We start from the raw sequence: 13,921 nt of genomic DNA, 5'->3' as shown, positions 1-13,921 counted from the left end.
GAAAACAAATATCATCTTGGTGGGTTGGGCAGCAAACACTTCAGAGAGTTGAGATTGCTGTTTTAGAACGGTGCGGAGGGAGTTTCTCATGTGCTTATGTTGTGCTATCTTCTCTTTTCTTTCTTTTCTTCCCTTTAATCTGCTTTTGCCCTGAAGCTACTCCATTCGCCATTCCATAAGTATGCCTGCAATGAGGTAATGTGTGTAAATTATTTTACGTAATGTTAATGCAGAATTTGTATGAACTGTCACTTTACTGGTATTTACCTGGTGGGTTTTTTCTCTCCTGTATATGAAGGGAAGTGCCATGGACTGCTTAGTTCTCTTTTCCGGTGGTCCTCCGGAGAACCTGTGGTACTTTGACAATCCTGTAAAAGTAGTGTAGATGCAATGAGCTTGGGCTTTTGACCAGACACCCCAGCTTAAATCTCCTGATATGTGAGACTTGGGACAAGTTATTGAATTTACCTCAATCTTCATTAAAAGCTACTTTATATAGTTGTTGCAAGATATAAACAAAGTGACCTATGTAAGGCCTAGAACATTCTGAGCACACTTGCAAAGGTAGAAATATATTTCCCCAGAATTAAATGCAAGGCTGGAAGAAAGTTTAAATGAAAGGGAAAGTTTAAATGAGAGGGAGCAGTTTTAGAAAGGATATCATTAGGCTTTTTAAGGTATAAATTAAGGTGAGGTATCTGTTGAACAATAAAAAATATCATTAAAATTACTGTCAAGATGAAAACCAAGAAAGATGGCCTCCGCTTCCAGTGTGCTTGAGTTTGTGATGCAGTCAGATAAAATCAAGCTCATAGTCATAGCGTGTAGAGGAGTTGATGTTAGACTGGGAATCGGAGGATACAGGTTTTGGGCGAAGGCTGCCAGGAATGAATTTTGCAGCCTTGGAAACTCACCTCAGTGATATGTTTCCTCATGTTTATAAGTAAGAAACTAGAACCAGATGTACTGCTTTTCCCATGGTGTTTGCCTTGAGTTGCCATGGTGATGGGGAGGGGGAGCAGAATCAAGGCCCTGGGACCCTACCCCACTTTAGTTAAAACTCTGCTTCTCCAACCTGCTTCGTATCATATGTTGTGGTGTGGATACATTAGAGAGCGGGTTCAGTTACTCCTAACATTTTCAGTGCACCAAAGCCAAGTTCTTTCCGGGGTCATTTGCACTGCTAAAAGTTTATATTTTATATAATATGATTAAGTCTGAATAAACAGTTTCTCCCGTTCTCCAGTATGTATTCTACTGTAATTTAATTTGAGAAATGCCTGTTTCATTATGTCCGACGATGTCTCTTCTACACTGGGGTTGTTTGGTTACTTTGGGAATTTAATCACAGCACCCGATTTCCCTAATTTGGTGGGAGAGAGCATAGATTCAGGATTGCTTTGTTCCTATTTGAATGACTTGCTCCCCACAGCGTAAGAACAGCCAGACGGAGTAGTGTAACCTGAGGGGCTCTGAGCTCCTTTACGTCAAATTTTAAGTCTAGAGCTTGTAAGAAATTAACATGATTTTGCTCTATGAACCAGGAATTCATCTAGTGGCTTATGGGTCAAATTCAATCCTCATAAAATTGCCTGAAATTAACTTGAAAAGAAAAACGTTAGTCTTCTAACATATACCCATAAACCATTAGGCAAACTGTCTGCCCAGTGTGGCCTAATGTAACTGACGGGGGACAGCAGTCACGTGAGCAGTCTGGCCAGATAGAACTTGCCATGGAAGTCAGGTGCCAGCTTAAGTGTCTACTTTTGAGTCATTCAAGTGTAATTTCACTAATTCTTCCTCCTGAAACAGAGGTATTATGGAGGATCACTCATAGGAACTTGACTCATGTTTGAATCAAATACAAGGTGCGGAGCCATGTGTGGGCCTTCTGATCTCGCCATTGTGAATTCATGCAGCCAGAACGCAAAGACATAGGTTTTTGATCATCTGGAGCAGCCAAGTCTTGGGCGGCAATCCCTAACAAAGCCAGATTCACTCAAAACCATGTCCTCTATATTACTTTCCTCTTGATAGTATTAGAGCGATGCTTCATTCCACACCATGCAATGAAGCCCCTATTTTATAGCCATTCTCCCTTCCGGAGTTTCTCCAGGCCATTCCTCTTATTTTCTTTCCTCTGCACTCAAGAGAGAATCATAATTGGCTTATCAAATGGAATTATTTGGTGTGAAAATGATGGCTGTCCTTGTTGCTGAAGCTGATATGGACACAAGATTTAAGACACTTTTTTAGTTCAGTTTTTATTTCTTTAGTTGGACTTGGTGATATCAATTTCTATGGTAATGTTGTCATTAAATCATGTCATGTGACCAAAGCCAGTATAGGAAACCAAAAGGCACCAAATGAAGTATTTAACACTTATAGTTACAAATGGTATAGATTATTTAACACGATGATGAGTCACAAATAAAATGTCAGTGGACTGTGAAGTTTCGCTCTGCTAAGAGAACAATTAGTTATATCCTCTTCGGAAGGGAAAATGCCACATAATAATAACACCATTTTGACAAAGCATTAGACAAGTAATAAGTAATATTTCAACTTACAATAATCAAAGCATTGACTTTCAGAAACACTTCTTTATGAAAGTTGACCAAATGATTACTTTTGAAGGCACTGAAAAGAAAAACTTATAAACCTCCTTTTCCTTGAGCTATTTCTGTCTTGTCTCACATACACTGAAATGAATAACTTTAAAATTCCAAGTGAGAAAATGCAAACATGACATTCTTTAGACAGATTCTGCATTCTTACAAAATAAAAAAATGTTGGGAGAAAGAGTGTTGTGATAGAAGCAATTAGTAAATGAAAAATTAAGCTATCACTCCTTTGACTCATTGATAATGACTCACGGTGCATGATGGAATTATTACGTTTGTACTGTTGCCAAATGCTGTACTATTCTACAGTTGAGTGTCTCACTATTCCACTTGGAAAAATTCCATGTCAAATATGGTTTCTGAATCTAACCTGGCAGAAGTGAAATTCATGTTATTAAAATGTGGTCGGGGTAGGTGCCACACCGACAGCTAGCTCTGTTGCAGAAGTGATGTTTCTAAGAGCAGAAATCAGACAGCTGAGTTACTAACACAGGCAGGTCTTTGGAGCTGACCTCTCTTTTTTTTGTTATTTTAGGAATTCTCCTACTTTCAAATCATTTGAGGAGAGGGTTGAGACAACTGTCACAAGTCTTAAGGTACAGATGAAGTGAATTTTGTGTCATCGGGCCATTGAATCAGGACAGCATAGTCATTGCTGTTGTTAGTTCCAAGGGTGGCGCTGCCAACGTGCGGTGCAGTCGAGAAGGTAGCCTTGCACAGTCAGGCTTCACATATAAATCCGTAAATGGAACCAGGCTTGAGTAGTGTCACTGTATCCTGACAAATATGCCACTAGAAATGAACTGTTCATGGAAGTGAATTGGGGTACGTATTCATCTCTGCACTGGTTAGCTGGTTAGACCTCTTAATGCTATTCCTCAAAAAGTAGGTAAGTGAGAGAGGATGTGGATGGACCAAAGGATCTGTGAATTCTGAATTTAGAGTATAAGTTCAATAACAGTTCAAGGCTCCTCTGGGATGGACATGGACTAGCAAACACAAACTTGGCTCCCTGTGTTATACTGCCACTCACTGAACTTATTTATCCAGTTCACATATTAAGCGCAGCACAGTTTGGTTATCATACAGAGAAAATAAAGTGGAGCCACAAGATGCATTATTTTGTAACAGTGCATTGGATCCCTGGGTATAAACTAAAAATATGCCTGTGGCATACATAGTAGGAGCTAAAATATTTTATTGAGTTTTTTTGTTTCAGCAGAGATAAGTTATTTTACAGAGGAAAAAAGAGCGAAATTAAATTCAGTCTAATCTTAAAATGTATAGAACGTTTAAAGCAGGAAAAATCACTGAAACTGCTAAGATTATGTTTTTAAAGATATCACCTAAACAATGACTTACCTATATCTTGGTATCATTATCACTGTTTTGTAGAGAATCCATTTCTGCATTTCCTTATTACTGAGAAAATTAAAAATACAGATGATCTTTAACTGGATCTAAAGCAGATATTTGCACATGCTGATTCCAGCTGCTTCTGAATCCCCTGTCACCATACTGCCTGAGAAGAGTCTGTGAGGGCATCTGTTCCTCACTAGAGGCCCTGGGTGCTCTTACTGATTTTGATTTAGAAGGTCTTTCCTCTTAGGGGGATGGTCTTTAACATAGAAATCTTCTACTTTATTAGGCCTGTGATTAGGTGTTTAAGGCCCAAGAATGAAATAATTACTCAGCATCTATCATGCCTTCACTGGTTTCATTTACCAGCAGTTTCTAGTTGTGCAGTTTCATCCCTCTGCTTGTCAGCATCATCACTTGAGTGACCAGTAGGAGCCATTAAACTGCCCCCATTGGCAGGGAAAACGTTTGGTAAGGAGGGACATGAGTGTTCTCGGACATTTCTCTTGCTCCCATATCCTGTCTTAAAACAAAAGGCTCAAAAACCCCTAGGAGTCAATTTCTCAACATTTGGTTCTCAGCCTAAGGCACGCCAAAGAGGATGGATTCTGTTGCTTGTTAGACACGTTCTGACTTAGGAGAAGTTATGCTTTTTAGGTTTTCTTTAGAAGAAGGAGCTATGAAGAAGCAAAAGAAGAATAAAGAGCAACCAATTTTCATTTGCTTTTAGGAAACTCTGGTAAGCTCATAGCTCACGTATGATTTTATGATTTAAGTGTTTCTCACACTCTCGGCTTCTCACTTTCTTACCTCACTGAGATGGAAGGTAGAGAGCCTGTCTCCTCCTTCAAACACGCACAAAACTAACTCAGCCAGCTGGAAACTAGCCCGTGTCAAGACCTCCTGAAAGTGAATTCTGTGTTGGCATGATTGTCCACGGGTTTAACAAGACTCATAGCCCACTCGCTCCCTGTGTCACGGTCAATGCGTAGTCCCTCTGTTTCTGCCCACCCAGGCGATGGAGAATAGCCAATAATCATGCTTTGTGTCAAACCTCCCACTCCCTCATAATTGCAAATTTCTCATTTCTTTTTTTCTTCAGACTAAATAATAGATGTTTGGCCCTTTTTTATATAGCTTATTTTCCGTATAGTTTACTTTTGTGTCCTAAATCTTTTACAACATTTCTGTCATGTTCTTCAATTGTGGATCCTGGGGCTGTTGCCTGCTGAGGGAATGACTGGGGAATCAGCAGGACGAGTGAAATTCCTGGCAGGTCTACTAGTATATGCTGCATTGCCATGCTCACATACTGCTTTAAGCTTGATTTTTAAACAAAAAGGCAGGACACTTATTGTTTCTTTGTGTCCTTTCAACCAGGTATTTTTTAATGAGAGGTTAGGAAGCACAATTCATTAATTCAAAAAAACTTTTTTACAAAGAACAAGTATAATTTTGGGGACAAAGTGACAAATTCTTGTTTGGAAAACCATTACGAGGGGAAGTGATATGGAGTGGTTTATTGTTCACATCTTTGCTTAAGCCAGTCCTTGCCTAAAATATTGCAGTGGGCAGTCATTAAGCCCACATAGTTAGGAAACTCCTTTATTTCACGCCTTTTGGCCAAATAGCTTTATTTCAAAGTGGTCCCCTCCTTCTTTTTTCTTCTGTTTTGATGTGAGAAAATCAAGAAGTAGGAGAGAAAGAATGAAATGAAGCCCAGCAGAAAACGAGTAATTTGTATTGATCTGATTCAATACTGTGTGTAACATGTATTGCAAGAGAGGAATGCGAATAAAATAAAGAGGAGAGCGGGGACTATTAATAGAGGAAATCACAGTGGATTAATCTTGCTTCTCCCAGAAAAGAAATAAGCATAGTGAAAAAAAAGTCACATCATGGAAAGCGACCCCCTCCTTCCCAGTGCTAAGAGGAGAGGAGAAATCGAATGCTCTGTGCAGAGGTCTGTCACCTGAGGCTTGCGGGCCAAGTCTAGCTGGTCACCTGTTTTGAATGGCCTGTAAGCTAAGAATGGTTTTTACACCTCTTTAATGGCTGAAAAATAAAAACAACAAGGAAAAATCATATTTGTGACTTGTGAAAATGAAATGACAGGAAATTCACACTGCAGTTTCATACAGCCTTTCTGAAGCACAGCCGTGCTCGTTCACTTATGCATCACCTTTGGCTACTTTCTACAACGGCTTATTGGAGTATTTGTGATTCCCAAGCCTAAGATATAGGGTGTCCCCCAAAAATGTATACACACACTTTGAATAATTATAAAGGCAGTGTTTATTAAATACATTGCATTTTCAAAACTGAGCCATCGGGTGGTAAAGTGTATACACATGTTTTGGAATACCCTGTATTTATCTGTCACTTTCCCCAATGGATTTCCGATCCCCACCTGATGGAAAAATTCAACTTTGTAATTAAAGAGGTAGAGAGGCACTTAGTGACAATTGGAGAAAATGTGTGTTTGCTTGTAATGACTGGACTGCTTTTGAACCCTGGTTAAGGTTTTAAAGGGGCAGGCCAGGCCGTAGGCCAGTGATGGCGAACCTTTTGAGCTCAGCGTGTCAGCATTTTGAAAAACCCTAACTTAACTCTGGTGCCGTGTCACATACAGAAATTTTTTGATATTTGCAACCATAGTAAAACAAAGATTTATATTTTTGATATTTATTTCATATATTTAAATGCCATGTAACAAAGAAAAATCAACCAAAAAAATGAGTTTGCATGTTATCACTGCCGTAGGCGGATACACTGCTTCCCCAGAGTGGTGTATGTTCTTGTGAGGGATCACCTTGGTGACAGTGAGGCGTGACAGCAGTTTGAGAATAGCAACCTTGTCTATACCTTGCTTTTCCTCGGAGTGATTATCCATATTGTTAATGGTTAAAGAAAGGCTGATGTAACTATTATTAAGACTTTCATTAAGCATTCTGGCTGACTAAACAATATACTTTCGAAGAGCTTTTTATTAGGGAATTTTTCAAAATACTTAATTGTATTATTTAGTTATAAATTGATTTCTTCCTGAGTCTATGCTTAATAACAAGTACACAAAAAAGGAGTGTTTAAAGGGCCATTTAAAGGGCTTTTCCTCCTGTAAAGGCAACTGCCTAGAAAGATGTGAAGTGGCCAGGGCTTAAAACTTCATTCATCTACAACTCTCGAAGCAGAGACCAACAATCATGTTCCGTGGAGCCACTCTGCCTTTTCAAGAGACATTTGTCAGAAGTGCAGATTGCCTAGTTAAATCGCAAGTGGAAATCCTAAGTCTAAGTCACTTAAAAATGTCCATACATTTGTAAAATTGGGGGACTATATCTAAAGCCTGTTTTTTTATGAATTAAATCGTTTCTCTGGGTGAGTGAGGAGATAATTCGAATCCACAGATCTGGTTATGCTCCTGGAGGGATTGAGAATGTCGAAGAGAGAGAGTTGCTACCATTGTACAAAATTTAAGTTTCTATTCCAGTCCGGGAACCCAGGCATGCATGACATCCTAGCCCTCTGCCAAAGGAAGCTGACTTCTCTACATCCTTTACAGACTGTCTCAAGGGGAAAAAAAAGTAATTCCGAACTTGAGAGTAGTCGATGTTATAAAAACATTTCAGAAAAAAATGAACTAACTGCATGTTTGCTTCTCTGCCCCTTTCAGACGAAAGTAGGCGGGACGAACCCTGGCGGAGGCAGCTTTGAAGAGGTGCTCAGCTCCACCGCCCACGCCAGCGCGCAGAGCTCGGCGGGCGCCCCCCGGCGGGCGGAGGAGGAACTGCAGTGCTAGGGCTGCCAGCCCAAGCGCATCACCCCCACCCACACGGATATGAAGACCAAAATCCCACTGCAGAACCCAGGCCTTGACCTTCAAATGGCCTCTCCACAAAGTTTCATAAAGTGATTTCCATTTGTATTTGTATTTGTGTTGATAATGGACCATTCGACCGCATCCTTAAGTAGTCACAGGTGGCCATCTTTTCAAATGTCCTGATTTGAGCAGGTACAAAATTGGTCATGACCCTTCTCTTTGTGTAATTCAGACATATTTTTCAAACATAAGCTATTGTTTGCTTTGATTTTTGCTTGGACGCCATCACCATACGCATGTCTCTGAAGGCTGAGTGAGCACCCCCCTTCAGTTCAGTCTGTCCACTGGGGGGCGCTGCCTCTGTCCCCATCAATAGGATGACGCTGAAAATTTCACCAAACTGCTTGTGGTCCGCCTCACCTACTTTAATTACACGTTTATTTAAGCAATTAAAATAATGGATTTTAATGATGACTTTGAGTTCTGAATTTCTTTAAGTCTTCAGGGATATCAGTGACCTTAAAAGGTGATAGCAATAATTCTGCAGACGCTAGTTTAAATCAACTTCTGCTATCGGGTGAACATGGAAAGAGATAGGTAAGCAATTATAATCAGCTACTGTAGGATGCTAAAACTTCAATTCTAAAAGTCTCTCTCATCTACATAGAGTAGTAGCTAACTCAGGTAAACTGCTAAATATGGAAGGGTATCTGCAAAAGGAATACAGCAGCTAGAAAATAGGAGAAGCACCCTAGCCTATTTGGCTCAGTGGATAGAGCCTCTGCCTATGGACCAAAGGGTCTTGGGTTCGATTCTGGCCTTGGGCCTGGGTCCTGGTCAGGGCATGTGCAGGAGGCAACCAATCGATTTCTCTCACATCGATATTCCTCTCTGTCCCTCTCTCTTCCAGGCTGTCTCTTAAAAAAAAAGAAAATGCTGAAACCGGTTTGGCTCAGTGGATAGAGCGTCGGCCTGCGGACTGAAAGGTCCCCAGGTTCGATTCCGGTCAAGGGCATGTACCTGGGTTGCGGGCACATCCCCAGTGGGAGATGTGCAGGAGGCAGCTGATCGATGTTTCTCTCTCATCGATGTTTCTAACTCTCTAACTCTCTCCCTTCTTCTCTGTAAAAAATCAATAAAATATATTTAAAAAAAAAAAAAAGAAAAGTGCAGACTCCTGCCAGTTTGTAAAATTGGTCACATGAATGAAAAAAGCATCATTTAATGCAATCAGATTTCCGCAGTAACTTTTACCTTCCACATCATATGCTTCTCTTTCCTTCTAAATGGGATATAACATGTGTTACTAGGTAGCAGAGATATACCCTATACTTACATTTTAAAAATGCATACAAACTAGACCTACTAACTAAAGTAAAAAAATCACAATTCAGATACATATATAAATACTAGAGGCCCAGTCCACGAATTCATGCACCAGTGGGGTCCTTCGGCCTGGCCTGCGGGATCAGGCCAAAACCGGCCCCCCAACACCCCCCGAGGGCTTCTGGATTGTGAGAGGGCACAGGCCAGCTCGAGGGACCGCACCATTGCACAATCAGGGCCAGGGAGAGATGCGGGAGGTTGGCCAGCTGGGGAGGGACAGAGGGAGGGCTCCAGTCTCGCTCAGTCCCGTCTGAGCGAGACTGGCCCGTCTCGCTCAGTCCCGATTGGCCAGACCCCAGCAGTCGGAGCGTCTGTCCCCTGGTGGTCAGTGCACGTCATAGCAACTGGTTGCCCAGTCGACTGTCGGCCCCCTGGTGATCAGTGCATGTCATAGTGAGTGGTTGAGCGACCTTAGCATATCATTAGCTTTGATTGGTTGAACAGCCGACCAGACAACCGGATTCTTAGCATATTAGGCTTTTATTATAAACTAGAGGCCCGATGTACAAAATTCATGCAAGGGGCTTGGCCCTTGCAGCCCCAGCTTTGCCTGGAAGGTCATCCGGAAGGACTTTGGAAGGACGTCTGGTCTTATTAGCATATTACACTTTTATTATTATAGAGGATATAACATATAATCCATGTAATATATGTAGCCTATATACAGTTAGTATGTTCAATGTTCATTTCTAAAATTTATCAAGTAGAAGTGGACATGTGAAATAAAGCCAGTCTGATTAATGGAGTAGGACAGTCTGTGAACCTAACTGAAAGTCAAGCTGGCTCAGGGCCACATGATCTCTGAGTCCTGGATGTGTAGCAGAGACAGGTATAGGTCTGTAAACTTGAACCAGAGTGGACGAATGTGGACAAAGAAGTCCTACCAGTAGGTGCAATGCTGCTCGCCCTAATTTCTCCTTCCAGCCTGTTGGCTGAAGCTGAGCCCTGCCCCACTGGCTTCTGACCATGTTACTCGTCCACTGCATGTGGGTACTCACCTCTGTGCCGAATCTGCAGTTGCCTAGTGCATTTGAAATGATCGTTTTTTTGTAACCTCATCACGTTTTTTAAATTTATTTATTTTTTACCACACTCAGTACACTGCACTGTAATATAAAAAAAGCAGTTATGGCACTTATGTACTAGTAAATAAGTATCTTCATTCACCAAACTATTTTTGCACACAGTAGTCCCAGCCTTACAATCTGAAAGCACTGTATCAAAATTGGGTAGAAAAATCCTCAAGCCCAGCCAGCGTGGCTCAGTGGTTGAGCACTGACCCATGAACCAGAAGGTCACAGTTTGATTCCTGGTCAGGACACATGCCCGGGTTTTGGGCTCTATCCCAGGTGTGGGGCATGTAGGAGGCAGATAATCATGATTCTCTCTCATCACTGATGTTTCTAGCTCTCTCTCCCTCTCTCATTTCCTCTTTGAAATCAAGAAAAATATGTTTTTAAAAAAAGAAAAAGAATTAAGAAAGTTAATGTTGATGCCGCAAAGCTGCAAATATATTTAGCTATTTAAATCATTCTCCATTTCATCAGTTTGGTAAAAGCTATATTATCACCTGTATTAATTGCAAAGCTTTTAAAAAATTATTCACTCTAATATCTGGGAGTGATATAAGGTTGTCTTTTATTTTGTCATGGGATGTGCATGAACACGCCACATCAATGATTAGAATAATCAAGACATTTGCTGGTAGGTAGGTAGTCTTGGGCGAGAGGTTTCATTGCTGCATTGCCTGCTCTCTCAAGAGCTGCCTGTTTCGCCCTCACTTTGCAAGTGCAAGTTCACACGCAGTGGCGTGGTAGTTGTGTTCCACAAGTGCTAAGGCGTTTGCCACAATGAACGTGACCTTTTAGTAACAAATCAAAATGACATTTGGTCAGGACCACATCTATACAAAATGATACCACAACAAACAATGTACAGTAGTCCTCCTTATCCCCCACTTCCCTTTCTGCAATCTGTTACCCTCAGTCAACCTCGGTCCAACAGTACTAAATGAAAAATTCCAGAAATAAACAATTCACGAGTTTTAAATTGCATATCATTCTAAGCAGCATCACGAAATCTCGAACCATCGCTCTCCATCATGCCAGAGACGAGAATCAGTCCTTTGTCTGGTGTCTGCACATTGTATATGCTCCCCCCCCCCCCCCGCCCCAGCAGTCACCTAGTAGCCGTCTGAATGATCAGATGCAGTGCTTGTGTTCAAGTAACCCGTATTTTACTTAATAATGGCCCCAAAGGGCAAGACTAGTAATGCTGGCAGGTGCAGAGATTTACTCACCTTGTGGCCACCCCAGACAAGTCCCATATCCCAGCTCCCTTGCGCGTTAACCTGTCCCTATCAGTCTAGTCTAGACCAGTGATGGCGAACCTTTTGAGCTTGGCGTGTCAGCATTTTGAAAAACCCTAACGTAACTCTGGTGCTGTGTCACATAGAGAAATCTTTTTATATTTGAAACCATAGTAAAACAAAGACTTATATTTTTGATATTTATTTTATATATTTAAATGCCATTTAACAAAGAAAAATCAACCAAAAAATGAGTCCGCGTGCCACCTCTGACACGCGTGTCATAGGTTCGCCATCACTGGTCTAGAGTAGACACACAGTGGTTCTTAACCTGTGGGTCGCGATCCCTTTGGTGGTCAAACGACCCTTTCACAGGGGGTCGCCTAAGACCATCCTGCATATCAGATATTTACATTACGATTCATAACAGTAGCAACATTACAGTTATGAAGTAGCAACGAAAATAATTTTATGGTTGGGTCACAACATGAGGAACTGTATTTAAAGGGCCAGAAGGTTGAGAATTACTGGGAGTGTTCTGCCTCTTCCTTCTGTCTCTTCTTGCTCTCTATGTATGGCGGCCGGTTTGTGAACCAACAGTTCAGGCCAAGAATAGTATTTACTCTGCATCATAATCACAGGGTTTGTTATTCAGAAAGCCAATTCCAGGCAAGTAGCAGGTATCTCCCAAGAAAAATACATTTAAAAAAATATTTTTTATTTTTAGAGAGACAGAAACATCGATGAGAAACATCAATTGGCTGCCTCCTGCGTGCGCCCTACTGGGATTGAGCCCGCAACCTGGGAATTGAACTGGTGACCTCTTGGTTCCTGGGCTGATGCTCAAATGCTGAGCTGCACCAGCCAGGTGAATACTACATTTTTAAAAATATATATATTTTATTGATTTTTTTTACAGAGAGGAAGGGAGAGGGATAGAGAGTTAGAAACATCGATGAGAAAGAAACATCGATCAGCTGCCTCCTGCACAGCCCCTACTGGGGATGTGCCCGCAACCCAGGTACATGCCCTTGACTGGAATCGAACCTGGGAACCATCAGTCCTCAGGCCGATGCTCTATCCACTGAGCCAAACCGGTTGGGGGGAAAACTACATTTTTTAAGGGATAATGCTCAAATATTTGTAGACATTGGCTGGTGAATTCAACAACTTTTTAAAAAATTGACCTTAGTTTTTTTCTTATATTTATAGCACCATTATATTTTCATTGTTTTTAAACACATTACCTCAGTGCGGAAGGCTTGGGACTGTGTGAGCCCTCACTTGGTAGGTAAATGGAAACTGAGATGATGATTGACAAGTAGAGGGTTCCAAATCTCTCTGTGAATTTACAAAAAAATATAGCAGGCAAAACATCCCAAATACTCAAGGGAAATCTGGTCATAAATATTTGAACCTTATCTGGAGTTTTCTTGTGCCAGGAGAATACACTCTAAAATACTAATAGATGTGGTTCTGTTTTCCTACTAACTTGCATCTCCAATAATAAGCACACTGCTGGTTTCCAATCATTTACCTCCTTTTAAAAACTGTTGTTATGATGCAGCAGCATTTGGATGCAAAGCAGCGCTGCTCTTTTCAACGCAGAGCAGCTAGCTATGTGCACATGCGTGTGCTGCCTCTGAAGAGATCATGCACCTTGCTTCCCGCAGACTGGGTATCCATGGAGACTGCAAAGAGTTTCCAAAGAAACGCTGCCTAGATTGCTCACCGTGCCAGCTGAAAAGGCTTTCTTCAAATAGAAACTGACATTTAAATTAAAGGGACAGGCATCATGTTCCACACCAAAATCTATCAGTGCAAAATGTTGAGCAGGTCTGCACCAAGTTGTCTTCCCTTCCTCACCATTCAATGCTTGAGCAAGGCCAGCGGGCAGACTACTTATCCTGAAAGAAATGAGGGGAAGAAACAGGTCTGCCGTGTTCCCTACGTGAGGCCCAGTGACCCCGGCAATCCTCTTATTACCTATTTCTCACTTGGTAAACATTCCTATAATCAAAGTCTGCACATCTGTAAATCAGACAAGAAACAATACACCGGGGAAGACAAGTAGCATGTGGAATTGCATGCCCCAACTTATATCTCCAAGTGACCAACAGAACTGGGGGAAGGGTCAGCACCTGTGAGCAGGTTTACAAGTCCATGGTCAGAGGCCTAAAGCCGGTCACGGTGGAATTAGACATCTGGTTCCGGAGAGTGATCACCTGAATAAAGCAGCATTTCGCCTGAGCAGAGAAGGCATTATAATACATTCTTTTTCCTAGATCCTTATCGCTAAGTCGGCTGAAAAACCTGTTCTTAAAAGCAATCATAATTAAATGTCCTATCGTTCAATGAATCTGGCCCTCGGGAATATAGGATATAAATTCAGTACATTTAAAACCTCCAATAAATATGCCAAAG

At 41.4% G+C, this 13,921-nt stretch overlaps 1 protein-coding gene across 4 annotated transcripts in view; it reads left to right on the top strand.

Annotated features, from left to right (window-relative positions):
• TPD52L1 (TPD52 like 1) overlaps window positions 1-8,277 on the top strand; it is a 64,654-nt gene extending 56,377 nt beyond the window's left edge. For 2 of the 4 annotated variants that reach the window (XR_013996161.1, XM_081094296.1), the window contains 3 exons: window positions 157-195; window positions 3,160-3,220; window positions 7,657-8,277. Coding sequence is in view for 3 of the 4 variants with exons in the window: in XM_081094296.1 (XP_080950422.1) it covers window positions 157-195; window positions 3,160-3,220; window positions 7,657-7,782 (226 nt within the window). In the remaining variant the exon portion in view is untranslated. The remainder of the gene's footprint in view (window positions 1-156; window positions 196-3,159; window positions 3,221-7,656) is intronic. The other 2 variants (XM_081094297.1, XM_081094298.1) reach the window with 2 other exon arrangements.
• Window positions 8,278-13,921: the final 5,644 nt, after the last annotated feature.

This window comes from Myotis nattereri (genome assembly GCF_964212035.1).
Source record: "Myotis nattereri genome assembly, chromosome: 6".
Classification (NCBI taxonomy): Eukaryota; Metazoa; Chordata; class Mammalia; order Chiroptera; family Vespertilionidae; genus Myotis; species Myotis nattereri.
The sequence above is the reverse complement of the archived record's forward strand: the minus strand, read 5'-3'. Positions and strand labels throughout refer to the sequence as shown.